This window comes from Corvus hawaiiensis, chromosome Z, assembly GCF_020740725.1.
Source record: "Corvus hawaiiensis isolate bCorHaw1 chromosome Z, bCorHaw1.pri.cur, whole genome shotgun sequence".
Classification (NCBI taxonomy): Eukaryota; Metazoa; Chordata; class Aves; order Passeriformes; family Corvidae; genus Corvus; species Corvus hawaiiensis.
Window position 1 is genome coordinate 32,513,150 of NC_063255.1, and position 19,570 is coordinate 32,532,719.

The 19,570-nt window shown below is 40.5% G+C and overlaps 1 protein-coding gene across 16 annotated transcripts in view; it reads right to left on the reverse strand.

The window, feature by feature from the left end:
* Window positions 1-19,570, reverse strand: part of NRG1 (neuregulin 1) — a 432,712-nt gene that overhangs the window by 117,727 nt on the left and 295,415 nt on the right. For 12 of the 16 annotated variants that reach the window (XM_048291890.1, XM_048291888.1, XM_048291885.1 and 9 more), the window contains 2 exons: window positions 11,342-11,471; window positions 4,555-4,613 (listed from right to left, as the gene is read on the reverse strand). In XM_048291890.1, the coding sequence (XP_048147847.1) occupies window positions 4,555-4,613; window positions 11,342-11,471 (189 nt within the window). Of the gene's footprint in view, window positions 1-4,519; window positions 4,614-5,264; window positions 5,333-11,341; window positions 11,472-19,570 lie in introns of those variants that run through there. The other 4 variants (XM_048291881.1, XM_048291880.1, XM_048291891.1 and 1 more) reach the window with 3 other exon arrangements.

Below are 19,570 nucleotides of genomic sequence, written 5' to 3' on the forward strand. Positions count from 1 at the left end.
AGAAACATGCATTGCTTATTCAAACCTACATGTTATGTAGCTCTTACTTATCTATGGTATTCCTAGTTACATTCCCTAGATCTGATAAGCAGAATGTCCCAATACTTCTCATTTTATAAACAGGTGATTATTTTTGATACTTTCCTACTTAGCCTGATATTTCTGCATACTTTTTACATGCAGTGTGGCTTCTATTGAGTAGAACCTAGAGGTGCTCTAAGAACAAATACAATTAATCATTTTTAACAACTCAGTTTTCATTCTGGTTGTGGCTGGGGGGACGTGCCAGTATCGCAAGAAAAAATACTTAGGAAGCAATTTTTTCCCCCCAAAGTTACTTAAAATTACAACTTGTTGGATATACTGTAGCCCGCTGAGATGCAGTGTCTACAGAACAAGAGGATGGTGCCTGGAAATGTGGAACAGAATCCTCCAGACCTGCATGCTCTGTTTACGAGTGGCGTGCCACAGCTGCTGGGCACTCAATATTTTGGGATGGCTACTGTATGGATACAGGTGGGTGGGTAGCCTGGAGACATGGCGCCCAGTGTGAGGTGACCACTACCTCAGGTTTTTGCAGAGACCTTGCGCTTGGCAAAGGAAGGATCCATTGGATCAACTGAAACAGCAGAGAGGTCCAGGGAGACCGATTTCAACTCGGAAGCATCAATGTGTCATGCTTCTGTCTGTGGGTAACGAAAAATTCTAAAAAAATATAAATTCTTCTTCATGCAATTTCAATTGAAAACAAACTCAAATCTCCTAAACTATCACAGAGCAGATATGTATGTCAGCCATTTCTATTTGAGGGACAGGGATACGGTCTCTGTGTGACATTAGATTCCACTTCGGATCCAAAATCTGGTTCATTTCAATAGTACTCAGGTTGCAAAGTTGGTTTTGAAGTTGATGTGTTAAGTCCTATGGCTCCTGTAAAAGTGACAACTGGTTCAAATCTCAGAAGCATGGAAAATTTGTCCTTTCATAATTTAAGTATCCTGTCATAGCAATTTCAGTACTTAGTGAACATTAACTGAGCAGTTTATAGTGAAAACCTGTCTTTTTTAATGTTGAGCAGAAGATGGACAATGGCATTTTTCAAATCTGTTTGTTCATTTAGGAGTCTTGGTCTCAGCACATAAAGTGTACAATTTAGGGTGCTGAAAGGCTTTAGAAAATGAAAGTTTCAGGTAAGATTGTCTACTACCCTCATACAGATGTGACTACTTGAGAAATATATAGAAAATGGGAAATACTGAGGTAGTAGAATAGCTAAAGGCAGACTTTTGAAGACCTGTAGTTTATATGAAAAGGCTGAAAAATCAAGGCCATCACACAGTAACTAGCTCTAGAATATTGGAGCTTTTCTCAACTCTTTCTCCCTTTAATGACTCAGCGAGGTTCACCGTGACAATATGAGGCAGGGCTATCATCTAAAAAGAAAATTCCTTCTGTCCCTCTTGGTACCGTCACTCTTAATCATCAGGGATGGCAGAGCTAAAATGGATATGATTTAAAGTGGTGGCCCATGCTGAAGGAAGGCATGGACCGTGCTCAGCTGATGCCCAAGAAGGCCCACAGCATGCCCCTGGGCAGTTCTAAATCCACAATTCATATGTAATAGTTAACTAGTGAAGTAAGCAAGTCCACTGGCCCTTTGGGTGGGGTCCTTGGTCCATCAGGGACATTTAAGAAGACAAAGGGTTTATATGTGATAAAACTCCAGAGAGGTTTCCTCAACCTTCTATTAATTCATGGCTTTCTTATCCCTGGGATCATTCTGCACGGTGATGCTATGAGAGTTCTCAGGCCTAACTACATGAAAATTACCCAAAACTTTTAATGTTAACTCATTACTTTTGCTCTCCTCCACTTGCCTTGATTCATTGACTTCAGGGAGAGAATGTGTGAACATTCAGACACAGCAAATATATCTGCATGGAGCAGATCTATTTTTGCAACCATTTGTGGATTGCCTTCTGCTGTCTTATGGACCAGTGGTGGACCATGAGCCTCAAAGTCAAAGCAGTCACAGCAAAAATACAGGGTAGCACGCCTGGTAGCAGTTGTGACTGCTGTACTCAAGAAAAGGACACTACAGGGTCTGCCAGCCAGGCTCCTGAGATGAGTCAAGATAAGCCAGTTAGCCATGTACTCTGGTGAGACAGGGCATTTCCAGAATGCCCAGTGGTGCCTTGTTCTGATCTGGCAAAACATCCTCAGCCCATTAACTTCAGGACTCTCAAATACCAGCTCCAGGGCAGATTTCTGAAGACAATTTTCTTTAACAGCCAAACTGAGACAGTAACAGCTCATCAGTAGGCAAACTTGGCATGGCACCCCACTGCCTTTCTCTCCAAATGAGGAAAGACCCTTCTGAACGCAAGTGAAATTAGATAGCTGTATAGTTCACACATACACTTTTGTTTCCTACTAGCACTTATGTTGTTTAGCATCCCAATTTGCTCTGTACTTTGCAAAAGCTGCATCTACAGAGCTAAATTAATCAACCACAACACTTGGTGCAAAATATGAGCTTGGCTTTAAGCCTCAGATGCACCATTCGCCTTTAGAGAACTGTCACTGAAGTTCTCTTTTGAATAGTATGCTCTGGTCAGCTTTGGGTTTAATAATAAAAAGTCATATAAATGCTTCTTCATTTTTTTTTTTTTTTTAGTTAAGTATAAATGTGCCCTCAGTGGACCCTTTCCAAAAGTGTCATTTCAAGATGTTTAGCAGTATAAGAAACCAGATGTTGTAGTGCAGATGCAGGGCAGGCAGGAGCGCCAGAGTCTCATAGCCATTGGCTGGGGCTCTCATAGTGGCCCAAGGGAGGTAGTGGTGTGTTCTCCTGCCTCTGCATTTCAAGGAGAGGAAGGGCTTGACCAACTTAAGTACTAACACTGAGCGTAACTCTTGCAGCAAGGCAAGGGCATCTGTGCCTTTTCTATGCAGGCAAGTTCAGAAAATCTCAATCTGGTGTCTTTAAAAATCCCAACCAGAGTTAGGTTGAACGAATGAAAACCCACCTAAATTTTTTTTTCTCCTAGGGAGAATATAAAGAATATAAATATATATAAAGAATATAAATAAAGGGATTTATAATCAACATACAATTCTTCTATAGTTTTCAGATAAAATTCAGCAGCAAACAATGGATCTCGTATTTTTACACTGCCTCCTTTTAAATTATTCTTCTAAGATCAGAAAATCTTAACAGCACTTTTCACCACAATCCACAGAAAAGGCCACTTAAATCTAACATTTGGTAAACAAATACTGTAATAGCATAAAAAATTTTAAATCCATAGTTACCAGAGGCTTTTAAATATAACTCACACTAATAAAGCTTTTAAAACAGGGCATAAAATGCCCACTCGAGTGCTGGAAGGTCTGGTCCCCAGTCAGCACTCTTGGGATTTATGAGGGTAGCTTCCATGACGGAAAGTATGAATTATGTATGGATGTTCTTCATCCATCAGTATAAGAGAAAACCTGTGCATTTCTTCAGGCTCCAAAATGTCCAGCACGTGCTTACAGCTTTTTGTCCTATATACCAATGGAAATTAAATCAAGCTAGCCTATAACCTTTCTGTGCTGGCAAGTAATCCATCAAAAAAAAATTGTTTTTATAATACTGCTTTTAGATCACAGTACAGTCTGATGCCACAATTGATTGTGAGTAGTACACATGCATTTAAATGTAAGATCTAAGCAATTTTCTTATATGTTACCCTTGACTTTGCTATAGCCAAAGAGAGAAAATAGAGTGTACCTGCTGTTACTCCCTGTCAAGTAATAATAATTAGCCCACTCCTCCATAGGAAACCTTATGGGATGAGACTGCAGTGCTGATTCTAGCAGTCTGTGTATGTGCATGTCTGATACTTTCATTTGGCCAAGTAATCCTTGATCTCTTGCATCTGTTACCCATGATATACCCAAAATATGTTAGACCCCATTGTTTAAGTCATCTCTCCCCCCTTTCTTTTTCTTTCTGTGCTCTTTCCACTGAAGCCTGAACAATGAGGAGGAAGAACATGTTAATCCTGTGCGGCAGGTGCTCATTAGAAACAATGTAAGCACTTCAGGTGCCCTTAACCTCTAGCTCCAAATGCAAATCTCGTATGTAAGTAGAGGACTAGCTACCCATCCTTTGGTTGAGGGAGTGCTGGCCTGTAACATGACTCATAAGTGTTTTGTGGCAAATAAAATGAAAGACTTTTAAAATGCCATTTTTGTACTTTTTCTGCTTGATGTCAGCAGGGAGTCCATATCACACGTTCAACATTAATTTCACAGCATTCCTAAGTCTTGCATTTCCCCATACCCTCAATGCCAAACAACCCCAGGATTGCTTTTTATTATAATTTGCAATTGCTTTTTGTTATAATTTTCATGCAACAGGCAGAGAAAATCAATATTAGGCCTTAGGCAACAAATCTAGTTACAGGTTAAAAAAAAATAAAACTGGAGGAAAGATGCAGCGACAAGAAAGCAGCACCGACTGAGCATGCTTCTACTGCAGCACAGACAGAAAAGTAGTGGACGTACTGTAGAAGCTGGCCATTACGTAGTTTTGGCAGCGATCACCAGTAAATTCATTTGGGCACCTGAGAGGAAAAACAAACAAAAAAAATGGTAGAGAAAAAAACAGAGAAAAGAGAAGAGGTGAATATACGCTAAGAAAGAAGCTCCTTCAGTGTGAACTGATATGACTTGGTGAGTTCACTTTCAGAAACTGAATCTCGGTTTAGCGTGTCAAAATAGCTCAGGATGTTGAGAGCAAGTCATTTGCTCTGTGGAAATGTAAAGAAATCCCCCCTGCAAAACCAGCCAAAACCAAACCAATCCAGATCAAAGTGTGTTTCAAGATCTCAGACAGAAATTCACCATTCCAGAGACCCAAATTGGTTTTAGGATGCTCTTTCCACAAGGCAGCAAGGACACAAGATCTGTACATACTCATCTCCATGAGTTTGGTCTTTTAGGGTTGCACTTTGCAGCAGTCTCCCAAACAGAAAAACTGCCATTGTGTGCAAAACAAATGCATCTGTGAATGAATGGAAAGATCAAAAATCACACAAACAAGAAATATTTTGGAGGTCAATAATGCCATGGTGTACAAATTGTACTTCAGAAAATCAGATCATAAATTAGTGAGTAAAGAGGCCGGTTCCAGCTGAACTGTGAAAACACCAAGTACTATTGATTTTGTTGCTGTAGTTGGGGAAGAAAGCAAAGTTCAGATTATTTTAACATACTTTCTTTGATTTGGATTTTCATGGGCAGAGTTTCAGTACATCTTGCTCCAGTGAATCCAGGTTGGCACCTAAAGGGCAAAAACGTGATAAGCAATAGTACACCAAAACCACTGCACTAACAGACTTACATCTGCTGGTCTATGGAGTGCGAGTGCATTAAGTGACCTCCTGGTTAGGTGTTAGTGAAAAATGATCAGAAGAGAGGCAAGAAAGTATAACCTTTCCAGAAGTTAAAACTTAGCAAAAATTTACAGCAAAAATCCATCAGAGAAAAAAAAAAGTCTTTTTGCTTGTCTGTTTTGAAAAAGAAAGGAGAATCATGGCTAGCAAAATGTGTACCAGCTCGTTGCTTACTCCACCTCATGAAGGGACCAATTGAGTTCTTTTTTAAAATTTGCAGTGCAGTGCATAACAACAATTTACACTGCTGCTTTCATTAGTCACATAAAATCTATGAAAATACCATGATTTCCCTGTTTCTGTGATGGCATGTTGTGCCTTCTGGTAGTTTGCTTTGAGGAGGAATAGTTAATACAGCATCCCAGAAAAGCCACAAAAAGTCCAAAAAGTGAAAGACAAAGTCAAACCCAAGGGAAAGTATATTCAACATGGCTCACAAAAAGATAAAAAGTCAGTCCAGGCAATAAGTAAAATGAGAGGGCAGAAGTGCTCTCAAGATTTGCAGCTCCAGAGTTGTCTGTCCATTCAGTTCATCAGCTCTTCTGCAGAAAACTTCAGTGCAGCTTTCCCCTTGATCATAGAGAAGGGATTTCCCTACTATGATTTGCCCATCTTTTCTGCGGCTGCCTATCAATTCTTCCTTCACCTTCATCCTCCATTCTGGGGCAGGGCTCAGGCTCCCAAAATATCACTATAGCAATGCAGGCTTCTTGTGCTTCAGACTTAAGTGTGAATGACTGTCCACCACACCAAGTATCTGTAGATTTCAATCTTTGCTCTTCCTCCTTCTTCTCTCCACTCTTGCTCAGCATGTAACCTGAAATTACGTGATACCTGCTTCCTTCAACACATCTCACTTCTATTGCCTGTCTTTGTGAGGAGTTTGCCATGGTGCAAGAATCTCCCACTCTTTTTCTCCTGCTGATGATATGGTGCTAGCCTCTTTTTCAAATTTCTTCATAATTCACTTGTCAGGTGATAAACAGCTTTCTTATTTGCAAATGCACGTTGGTCAGAAGAATCCTCCACCTCCTCTTCTATCCATCTGAGTTTCATGTGTGCTGAAAGCTGTCCCAATATTTTAAATTCTGCTTTCCCACGATTGCCTCTAGCCCTAAAAAACAGGGATGCTGCCCTTGCACAAGTGAGACTTTCAGAAGATCCGATCAGTGTCAGGGATAAACACTAATATCTTGTTTAAATAAACCATGCAGGAATGATATTTGTGTAATAAAGGTATATTTTGAGGATCTGCAGATGATTCTTTGGAGCTGATTGCTATAATGATATATTTGTTTATTAAGGAAGGGAATTCCATTTCTTCAGAGCCAAGGTCACATCTTTTGACAAGTACGCAGTGTGGAGAGATCCCAGTTTCCACAGATATATTCAGCTGAGAAAAATGCAACAAGGATAACTCTGTCATTAGAAGATGCTATTGCTGGGCACGACAGAAGACTTTTTGCATATCTTATAGAAGGCAAAATGCTTTTGATAGAAAGCATTTTGATGTGTGTTACTGAATCAAGAGTGAAAATATTTTGCGCTATTGTCATCTTGTTACATAGCTGTCCCTGGAAAGTTGGCATCTGTGCATGCTTGCTTTCAGTTCACAGGGATCTTTACATCTTGCTCGTCAGGCTCAACTCTACAAATTCCCAAGGAACACGACTGAAAGCCTCATGTTTTCCTCCTGTCACTGACTGCTGGTGGTTGCTTGCTTTGTCTGTGCTTGTTTTCAGATGTTGGTGCAGCTGTGGAGGTGATGAAAACAACTTGAGCACCGGTATAGACAATGCTGAAATCACTTCCAGACCAAGCAGGATCAGCCCTGTCGAGATGGCGCCGAAAACAGTTCAGGTGTGTTTATACTTGCTCTGAAACCATTGCCAGCAAATGGGCTGCAGCACCTGCCCTTGAGAATGGGCCCAGGGCAGGCCAGCTGAGAGGAAAGCTGAGATGAGCCTCTCTGCTTATGATGATGTGTGAATGCTAAAGGCATTTTATTGCTCAGATGTGCACTGCAGCACCGTTTCCAGCGCAGTTTGGAAGGTTGTTTCCTGTAGACTGTACTTTTACAATCAGCTTGAGATGGTGTCCTTTCCCAAACACCTCGTCCTACTCAAAGTTTTCAGACATTATTTTTTGTTGTAACTTTCTTTTCTAGATCATTATCCATGTACCATTTTCCTTTTTGACAGTAGCAAAAGTTGAGGTCAAACAACCTAGAGCAAAATGTGTATGTTTGTGCTGTGAGAGCCTTAAAATTTCCTTTCTGCCTTAAAAAAGGCTACCTGGACCATTTATTTATTGTATTAACTGGGTAAAATCCAAAATACTGAACCATATGTAATAGAAGAATTGCTTTTTTTCCCTCTACACACAGTAGTTGCAAACAGCAGCATTTGCATGTGTTCAGTGGACACTGAACACATTAAACTGTTTTTCATCAGGAGAGGAATGGCTGGATGGTTCACAACTCATATTTCCATTTCATTCACTGCTTACAAACAAATGCATTGTGGGACAGAATGTTTTTATTTCCATGGTAAGTACAGTATTCAGTAGTGCAGTTCATTGCCTAAGTCAGAACTAGTATTTCTATCCTGTCTCTTGAATGAATACCTCTGGAACTGCTGCTTTCATAATTGCTGGTTGGAAGAAACTTCTGCCCATTTCTACTCTACAAAGGCTTTTACATGAAGACAGATATAGAAAATGGCTATATCATTAAAAAGTACATAATTCACTCTTTTGCTGTTAAGAAAAGCAGCAGCACATTTCTATTAAGACATTAGCATTATTTTCATCCAATGAAATCCAGACATAAATTTCATTCTTCAGTAACAACAAAACCACTAGAAGAGACGTGTCTGCAAGTCAGAAATCAATTAGTCAGACTATCAAGTCCTTCATGGTATGATACTTCAAAAGAGCACTCTAAAAGTATAACAGATATCATATTCATATAGATTTTTTCAAGTAGGAAGGAAATGCTAGGATTTTTGGTATTAATTTTGCATTTATTGAAAACTTTTTGTCTTCAATGAACTCGGAGACACATTTCCAACTGAACAGAATGACCTAGGAATCTCAGTCTCATAGGAAGCCAGTAACATCCAGGCTTCCTAAGTCTATGAAGTTTTCAAAATGTGACCCATGTTCCTATGAAGCTTCTGAAAATTTTATACACTAGTTTATTTAAGTAGTCTCAAAGCTTCCTATTTAATCTGTTCTATTTTGAGACTTTGTTTTGCTTGGTCTTGGGCCTTAATTAAAATACATGTGGGGAACATATATGCTACCATAGATGTAGCTGTACAATGCTTTACTAAGTCTTCATACACTTCTCGAGCATTTCACATGGTTACCTCTTGAAAGCAGAGTATTTTCTTGAAGTTCACATCAGTATCTGTAAGAGCAAGATCTGATCCTGTCCAGATGATTACTATATATTTTATAATATACATTTTTTAAAAATACATAGCCAGATTTTAACCGAAGATGAATTTAGGATTTTTTTTTTTTTAAAACAGAATAGGGGATTTACAAAACCCGAGATATTACTTGGAAATTTCCATGGTTGTTTTGAATCTGAGTCATGTTTTTTTGGTTAGGGATAAAACCAATTTAGAACGATATGGCTTATGATTTAGAAATTTTGTTTTTGCTCTCAACAGATGGACCATATGGAAAAATGTGAACTTGCTACTGAGGCAGAAATATGAAGAGCAAGTACCATATTTCAAGCATTCTGTTTCCAGAAGCATGTTCTGGGAGTAGATTTATTTTCTTAGAACAATGAAGACAATGTGTAGTGGTTAAATACCTATTTTAATTAACTGGAATGGCAGAATAAAAAGTGGACATCTTTATTTTTAAAGAAGTAAGAGGAAAACTGTATTTTGTCGCTTCAATTTCCCAGTACACCCACTTTCAAGTACTCACTTCTATTTCTTATGTAGCTGTATTGCATCCAGTTTTACTACACAACATAAAATTTTGGTTCCGGCAAGTATTAGAGGGCATAGCAAATGCCCCTGCAAAATAGTGGTGGCCCTGACTGTTCCCAGGGTAAGAATCCTTCTCTGCTGCCTCATTGTAAATGAGATTCACCCTGTCTAACTTTACAGCTCTGATGCTTTTTCCAAATAGGTCTTGGACCACCCAGGCAGAGGCACATCTGCCAAATCTGGGAATTGCCTTTTCCTTGAAATCCAGCCCCAGAATGAAAGATTATTTCTTGTCTACAATAGGGAAAAACAGCCCCCACTTTATTCAAATGTCTCCAAGATTTTTTATTAAAAAATTTTCCAGTCTGTAACATCATCAAAGAACATACACAGATGTCTGAACTAAAATAAAGAAGTCCCCCTGCCAATGAAGATGGGATACCGCTGAAACTAACAAGACAATATTAATGATTAGCAAGTCAGCTCTATGCTCAGCTTTACCATTCACTGGAGTTTTCTGAATGGGATTGGATAGGAAGTTGAAACACATAAGCTCTTGTACGTGCTCTGGAGAGTCATAGCAAACTGCTCATCTTGAATGCTGGCTTACAACAACCATGTAAATTTAACACAAATCTTTCTTTCTCTTTCTCAAAAAAGAATCCAACCCACAGCATATGTAACTTTTCCATATTCACTTTAGCTAAAAATGATCCTAGAAGTCAATGGAATATTCATTGCTTTCAGCAGCACAGCAATCCATGAAAATCCAAAGCAAAACAAATCCTATGATGTGCAGGTAACATCTTTCTACAAAAAAAGAGAAAACTTACAGGTAAACAGAACACTGTGAGGTTTGGTGGGGCTTTTTGATGGCTTTTGTTTGTTTGTTTTCCTTTAAAAAAAAAAAAAAACAAAACCCAAAAAACCAAAGACAAGCAGTCAATTTCTTCCTGGCCTCAACAAAAGCATCACAGACCTTCACCTAACACACCTACCAAAGTTATCTCTACAATTAGTGTTTTTCCATTTTTAGTCCTAGTAGACTTTAAAAATTATGCAGTTAACAGCAGATGATGATCTTCACTGACCACCATCTCTTTGTCTGAAAAACAGCAATATCCACACAAAAATGCACCCTTTTCACTCAGCCCTCTTAAGTACCAAGGATGTTTCCCAAGGTTTAAATGCTGAGTTTCCCCTCAAGCTAGTGAGAAGCAGTCCCTATGACTAGATAATCTTCAGTGGTAAATGCTACATGACATGCTCCCACACAGGAGGTAAATTTCAGTGCTGTGGCTCTTCATGGATGTTCTCTGATGCAAGGGACTATTGCAGCAGTCCAATACAGCACAGCCAGGACCTGAAAAAGGTGCACAAGCACCCCCCTAAACTAAACTCATATGACTTCATGAATCAAGATCCGCACACAAAATAGTAACCTCCACCATGACCATGACATTCATTGTTTTTTTTATGCAATTAAATGCAACAACAGTTGTGAATCTTGTCTCACCAGAAACTGCTTGGTTACCACACAAGACAATTAAAATAACAGTTTCTCCTGTACAAAACGTAATACTCAATGCAATTTTCCGCACCCTTTTTTTTTGCCTTTCCTTTTCTTTTCTAAATGCAGAATATGTAGTTTACAGTTTCATTATTTCTAACGTAAGGCTGAAGTTGTGTTACTTTGTGCCATATAAACACCAGTGGAAGATACTGTGCCACTATCACACAGAAATATTTCCCAGTTAGCCTCTGCTATGCCTCATATGCCTCTGTAGAACACAGAGGTCATTGTCAGCATTCTTTCCATGTCCACAGGGTTAAAAAATGAAGAAATGCAAGTTCAGAAGAAGATATTTTCAGGTGCTCCTTTAAAGAAAAAACCATTTGTGAAACCTGATGTCTCCAACGAAAGAAGCAAATAGGATTTCTTACCTGCAGAGGTATCTTGGGGGGTTTGGGAGGTCTTTAACCATGTAACACTCTCCCCCATTTACACAGAAGGCTTTCTGCTTTATGTCACATTTTGTGAGATGACTTGTCCCAGTTGTAGATGTGGAAGTGGCTGGAAAAGATAAGAATGAAAATACAGATCAGAGGCTGTTTTTCTTTCTGACTGGTAAGTATACTTGTATGTGAGGGAAGAAGTAGGGCTAGGGAGGATCTGGCAAGTCCTTTGAGCTCCCTATCTGCTGCTACCACAAGCACTAATTACTTGACCCTGTATTTTGTTGATTGCCACAGGGAGTGGAGTTTAAATACATACCTCAGAGATACACAACCCCACACTTGGCCTGGGAGGAAGTGAGGGTTTTCCTAGCCCTGTCCATCGAGTGGCCTTAAATGTTTTGCAAGATTCATATATGTTTCATTAAAAATGTGTAATTTATGTGCAGTAACTTACACTGCATTAATTGCATTCAAGTGATTTTGGGGTGTGAGAGTCATTACAGACTGCTGACACAGTGTCCAATAAAATAAGGTCCTGGGTGATATTTCCTTCTGGTATTGCCTTGAAACAGGTATTTTTCAGTAAAGCATAACCAGAGGCTCTGTGCTTATTCAAGACCTCAGTACAGCCACTTCCTTCTCCCCGAGGAGAGGGTGAATGGCTGAATGCTGAGTGTCTCTTTCCTTGCTCAAACGAGAGCTGTGGCTACCCTGGTTTGACAATGTAGGAGGAAGAGAATGGGGAGGTTGGAGGTTTTGCTCCTTCCTGTGCATGTACAATTGCCACCATTGTATCCACAGGAATCTTTGATCCAGAGGCCAGCCTAGCACCTCCTGCAGCTGGGCTCATCTGCATGAGATGAGCATAAGGTTTGGGGCCACCAATGCTGCTAGACACCATTAGGTGTCCAAATTCCTATAAAATGGAAGTTACCAGCCTGACGACAGTGTTTCTTAGCTTACTCCCTGCTGCATTTAGGGAATACCTAGAGAAGGCAGGAGCCCTGTTTAGTTAGCAACCTTCAGGGAGGCTGCCAGGGAAGGATAAATAATCACACTCTTAGGACTTGCCAAGGCAGTTTCTGTCAAGGATATGCTTTTCACTGCTCACAGAAGCAACTCAACTTATGCCCCCAATGAGTGGGATAAGCCCCTTTGGTGGTGACTGTCTGCCCACACTGACTGCAGGTGAAGCTTAAACTCTTGACAATATGCCCAAAGACTTTAAATGGCTAAAACTAACTGAAGTGATCACCTGCAAACTGTAAAAAGTGGTGGAAATTCTTGCATGATATTTGTTTATCTCTAGACACACAGAAGTTGGTAATTTTGTTATTGTGATCAAAAAATCCCAATATTTTTGTTTCTGAAAGACAGTTTGTACCCTGAGGTGAAACAATGCTATTACCTATTGACTGATTTCACTGGAGTTGACTAGAAAGCTGCAAACACCTACAGTAAAGTTGTCTGATATTTGAAGCCTTTTCTAGCACAAAGGCACCCAAGGGACATGCTTATAATAGGCGATGTGTGACATTCTACCATTTCCTGGACACACTGAATCTGAAGAAAACATGGTTTTAGCAGATTGACTATGAACAAATACCACTTACACATTTTGAACTGTAGTATGATATAGTCCCTGCCACATTTCATTTTTATGCATTTCCCATTATCTTCCAGGTAAATGCATTTTTAGCACTCAGCACCTGGGAAAGTGCACCACCTTGGCTTCTTTCTCTTTCTTGCATGCTGCCTTGCTTGTATGGGATGGTCTCCTCTAACAGGCCAGGAAAAACCCTCTTGTGACCTCTTCCAAAACTGAAACTCCCTCCTGCTTCTCACTTGCATCTAGCCATTGTGTTACATCTCCACAGATCCTGATCTTGACTGGGGCCTCTAAGTGTTAATGAAATGCAAACATGGAGTACAGATTCCTCTTAACACATTCCCTTCTCCTGGCCCCTCAAAGCATGATTTATAACCTCTCAGACCAGGATAAATTTAAGTCTTGTCTAGGGGCAGGAAAAGGGGTCATGTTTTAAGAGTAGTCTGACACTCTTTCAGCTAGCACCAGTTCAAACAGGACTTTGCACGCAACGTTGACAAAAGGTTGGCCTACAGACTGCCATCCGCTCAGCAGTGAAGGGTCCTCTATGTTTGATGTCAGAGGCTTGACCACCATCCTTGAGGATCTCTCCTCCTTTAGGATGGGGAGATTTGTCTTGTAGAAGAGCCTTTCCTTCTCTGCTGGTTTGAAAGGAGCCTGGATTATTATCCTAAAGGAGATGCCTGACATGACAGGCTATGTCATACCAAGTTCTAGGATGTAACAAATGTGGGTGAACAAATTTCATCTGTGTAGTAATGCATGCTTTGAAGCTTTTGTGAGTCTCAACAGGCAAACTCAATATTAAGCTTATCACTGCTGATAACCTATGCACCCTTTAATAAAGTTAAAGGACACACTTCAAGCTGTGAGCCAAATACTCTGAGGATGTCTTCAAGCTCAGAAAGCCGGTGCATTAATTTGTGAGGGGGAAAAAACCAATATTGTCTGCAACGCTTTTGAAAACAGAACTCCACCACTTTGCTACTCTGCTGGCTAATGTAATGTTTTAAATTGAAAAATGAAGGTAGATACAGTAACAAGTGGACTTGTAGCTATCTGTAATTGTTTCCATAATCTCGCTTACTTGATTTTTCTTTAAGCAGAAGCTCAATCAAAACCGGAACACCATGGAGTTTCAAAGTTAACAGTCATTTCCCAGCTGGTGTAAGTGAGATTTGGACAGAAGCAATTGCTCTGAACTGACTACTAGAGATGGGAATAATCTGCAGCTCTCAGAGAAATCTCATGAGGCAAAGGCTTCACACATATTTGTGATGAGTATCTTTACCCTTGTTTTGAGCATCACATGTTCAAAACTGTTGTATAAATCTTGCACAAGAATTTTCTCTGCATTACTGATCTGCTGGCATCATAGTCCCTGTCTGCCTGAGCTTTGTAATGGGTTAAGGGGAGGAAAAAAGTCTCCAGGGAGTTAGTTCTGATGTTAAGTTTTCTTCGCAAAGTATGCATAGTTTTTATGGCTTATGGCCAGCATTCAGTGTATGCACTGTAAGCCTACTTTGCCAATTAAATACAAGAAACACTAACTACGGTTTTGGGTTTCTCTTAAAGCCACATAATGGAAGAAATATGGTGTTTGGGAGCAGGTGTTCATCAGAGTCCATTTCATACAGTCCATAACTAGCCCCAAAATATGGCCTTTCCATACATCTCTAGCAGACGTGGTCTTGGAAGATGTTTAATGGGAATGACCAGCAGTGATGAGGTAAAGCACACAGCTGTAGAACATGTATCTGTACATTGTTACTTCTTCACCTAGTCAAAATTTGTATATCCTTTTTTTTACATAATGTTTTCTTCAGCTAGACAAGCACAAGAGAGAAAAGCTGTTTTGTTCTAGAGTCCTACACCAAACACTTAGCTTACCACAAGGACTAAATTACACACATTACAGGTAAATCACAATTTGAAAATATCACACGAGAGAATACCTGAAAACACTGCGTAGTCTACTTTCCCCTCTCCCTTCCTTGAAGGCAGAAACACCATATTTTAAAAAGCAACTGCAGGCAGTGTGAACAAGGTCACTACTAGTAATGTAAATATTCACATGGCACTAAAAACCAATGAGATCGGTTCCCATCAACGGGAATTGCCTAAAGACATTAACAAGAAGAAAAACAGAAGCTATTCCATTATACAAAAACAGTTCTCTAAAAGGTGAATTACTGCTGTAAAACTACCTCAGGTTCATTTCATGTCAAGCAGACAAAACTTCATGTAATTCTGTTCTTACCTGGAGAATCTCTGACCCTTTTTTCCTGGTCTGAAACAGAAAAATGCATTCTCTTTCTGTCTCTTGCTTTCCAAAAAACCCTCTGATGTTTAGTGGCTACAGCACCAAGACTCCCAGACCCTGCACAGATGAGACAGTCCACTGAGAGGAGTCCTAAGGGATCTCAGGCTTAATTCAGACTAAGAGGGAAGAGCTTTGCAACCTAAACAGAATAGTATCCATGCCTCTTTGAATTGAGTTTCTGCAAAGCTGCTGTAAAATCAGAGGACACACTCAAAGTCGTGCAAGGCGGCTAGTGAGATGCTTATGACTCGATGGAGACAAAGTGGCAGCTGCAGCACAATGGAAGGTTTGCCATTCTCATGGCAAGGCCATTTACTGAGGTAAATATGCCACCTTATGGGACTGCAGATGGACACCTTTCCTTCTGTGAAGCTGTGGCTCATGCCAATGGAGAGAAAGGGACCTGCATGGGGTGAAGGATGGACTGAGGGAGAGAAGGAGGTGATGAGAGAGTGCACACAAGCAAGCTTTGGGGTGATAGAGTTTCTGCTCCCAGTTGAAAGCCAGCTTTACTAACTCATATTCCAACACTTGTAGTTCATTCACTTCTTCGAAAGCACAGTCCAGTTCCCTCTTGACTTGCTAATGTGCACAGCCCTGATCTATAGGGTAGGGTGATTTTCTGTGTAACCTTGGCTGTAGCATTTAATTCCTCTGTATCTCCATGAAACCGCCTACATTTTCTTCCCACTGAGTATTGAGCCTCTTCAACTCACTCTGACTTCCCTGATGAATCCAACTTGCAAAGTACTTACAGTACAGAAAACCTTGGCATTTCTGTACTGCACTGAATGAGGAAAGTTGCTGGTTCCAGTGTAACTGTGGGCAGCAGAAACTATATGTGTACTTTCAAGGAGAACAGAAGCCAAAACCTGAGAGCAATCAAAAATTAGCCCCTTTCTGAAGAGACAAGAATTTCCATTTTACCAGGTGTGTAAAAAGATGTATTTTATACAGTCCTTCACACTTAATTGTTCCAGACCTGGAACTGGATTCATGTAGCTATGAACATGCCAAAGGTTTGAAAAAACTACCAACACCAACGAACAAACACCAGAGAAAAAAACCTCCAAAACAACCAAGTCTCTATATGAGGCATTTACGGTCTATTTCATGGGGCTGCTCAGAATTTTTCACATTGTTTTTGTGATTTAATACCCAAAACTAGCTGCTCAGTCCAGTTAAATTTTTTTTCAGCCTCTCTCTTCGCAAATAACATGCAGTGTAACAGATTCCTGGGACTTCCACAGGAGAGGAGGATCTGTTCAGCCAGCAGCTGGAATTGAGTGCTTACAAGTTAGTGGAATTGTTCTCAGGCCCTAACACAGTGGTTTCTCACTTTGGCACTATCTCTAGGAAGATCAGGGCCAGCAAGAAGGAAACAGGAAATTGCCAGGTCTGCAAGATAGAAACTTCAGGAAAGATTGAGAGCACATAAACTTTTGCTGAACCAAGGCGGCATGTCTCTCTTCCCCCTATGACACGGACTCAGCAGTGGCTTCCTTCCACAAATCCAACCTTAGCAAAGCAAAGTAAAAAAAATAAAAAAAAAAGAAGAAAAACAAAGCACAGACGCTTCAGCTTGCTGCACCACCCGATCACTTCCTCCCCGATAGGCCAACAGACTGACCCAGTTGGCAGGCGCATGACTGTGAGACCTGCACAGCATCTGGCTCACCACAGAGGGTCAAGAGGTGACACATGCTAAACACTGCTGATCAAGAAGATTTTTTGTTTGTGTCATTTAACTTCGAGATGGTAGAAAGGATGGGCACAGACACACAAAGTTCACAGGTTGTTAGTGAGGAAATGCAATTACTGCTTGCAAAAGTTTTCAGAACAAGGGTGGAAAACACAGGCTGTGGAAAAATGCTAGTGAATGAAAAGACCTGGCTGAAACTGGGCTTTGAGACAAGGCATACTTTTTCACTGCCATGAAAAATGTCAGCTTTCACTTGACGGTGGTGTGATAAGCAAAAGGTCTGTAAGACCCTTTAGAAAACATTCCCCACTTGGTGAAGGGAGACTTGAATGGCAAAACACAAGGCAGTGACAGACCAGAGCATCCCAAGAGGAAAAATGTGTGTGTGTGGTAGGAAGGGACAGAAGGAAAAGAAAAGAAAGGAGGTGCAGAGGAAATATGCATAGATTGAACCAGTGCAGGAAAAACAGGTCGAAGCTCAGGAATGCTAAACTGACAGCCAGACAAGGAAGTGCTTTTACTGTCGAGAGACAACTTTGCAAATGCCAGGAATGGGTGGGAGGGTCTGAAAATGTAGAGACCTTAGATTAAAGTAGACAGCAGACAAGGAGCTGAACACAAATGTCATGATACAATGAATGTTCTCCAGTGTGGAGTCCTTTGCTGTACTGGAGAACATCCCATCATGCAGAAAAACCTGAGTGGCCACATAAACTGTTGGAAAGGATTCCTGGCTCATCTTGTTTTGGAGGCCACAAGGCCTCTTCTCCATGCTTGCTGTGCAGCAAGGTAAGGTACAAAACTCATTGGGCTGGAAGTTTGTAATGGGCTGAGCCCATGCTAAACAACACATGATACATCTGTTAGGGGGTGCTTCATCATGTGTGTCTTACTCCTGTATCTTCCACAGAGCTCTGAAAGGTCTCTTCAGGCTGCTGTCCACCAAGGCAGGTGCAGAGGAGGCTGTCAAAACTGAAAAGGACACTTAGGGTGGAGGTGAAGCTTCACAAAGCAAGAGCTGCCTGGATAGTCCAGTTCCTGCCCTGTTAGTCCTGATCCCAAGGGAACCATTGCATTCAGAAGAGAAAACAGCTGTTGGACAGGTGAGAAGCTATCTTCTGCTGAGTGCCAAGGCACAGATTCCAATCTCAGGAAAACCAACTGCACCAAATCACTGAGCAGGTCATGCTTTCCCATTGTTATGACCCTGTCTAATCAATGAGAAAGGTGCTGTTGCAATCATCTGCAGCTTCACTGCAGCCTGGAGAGGTTACTGATGGGATCTACATGGAAATCAAACTGCTGGCAGGAGGACTGGACTCAAGACAGTGAAGACGAGAACTTAGGCTCTTTTCTCAAATTCCAAACATCCCTATTCTGCAAGGCAGAGTGGGGAGCACCCTAATCCAAACAGCATCATTTCTGTATAGAGCAAACCACCATACGAGGTGGTTTTAACTCAAGATGACTTTTCACTTAAAAAGTGGGGAAAAAGAACTTTGACAGAATTGAAAGAACAAACACACAAAGACTATGAAGATTATGAAGACAGATTGCTGTCCTTCAAGAAAATGTCCAGAGGGAATCTGAACACTATCTTGAGGCCCTGCCAGCTACCCAAATCCAACTGCAGATTTGGTATGGCAGCAAGCTCCCTGAGAAATCAGACAGCAAGTACAGCTGTACTAACACTGCTTTCCCTGCCTCAGGATGCAAAATCTGGGTTTTTTTCCCTATTTCAGTCCACATATGATCCTTTCTCTGAGGGTTGATCATTTAGCTCACTTGTGCTGTAACCAACATTCAATTACTAAAATAAATAATGATAGGAAATCTAGGTCTGATTAGCTGCAGTTAGATTCAGCTCAGGTAGCAGTGCCGTCTTACTACCCCTGAAAGTTACTGTGGTAGAGGATTGTATTACAGATTCCATCTGGTACCATCAAGTTTGCCCTAATGGGTATGTAGTGATACTGACATAACTATTTCCTTATCACACTGAGTACTGAAATAATTTCATTCCATTATAACATAGTCAGTCAAAATCTATTCTTGTTCCTCTTTTCCTCTGAAGGATTTTTCTTATTAATTCCAAGTAACCAATTATACTTCCGCAAATCAGTGCAAAATGTCTTTACCTCTTTAGTTCTATCTACTCACAGAGAAGCAGGGATAATAAAGACTATTTAGCAGCTTGTGAAAGGAAGCGTGAAAGCTTTCTATTACAAACTATGTTTCATATAAAGTCAACATGATAATCCCTGTCATGAATCCTCCTTCAGGAAAGCACTGCAGCAAGAATATACCTAAAAATGAACCAATAAGCCCACACAAATCTGAGATTGCACTGAAGCACCTGCTTAATTTATTGTCACATTCACTTCCATGTTTTCCCCTGTGTCTTTATAAAGTTTTTATGAAGGAGAATGGATTTCAGCACAGTGTTTAGCCTTGTTGAAAGCAAGACTTGCCCACTGAAATACCTCATGTTAAATAAGTTTGCAAGAGGAGGCTGTGTCTACAAACTTCCCTTGAATAATTCTGAATGTGCAGCCCAGGATTCTTAGGCACCCATTAATC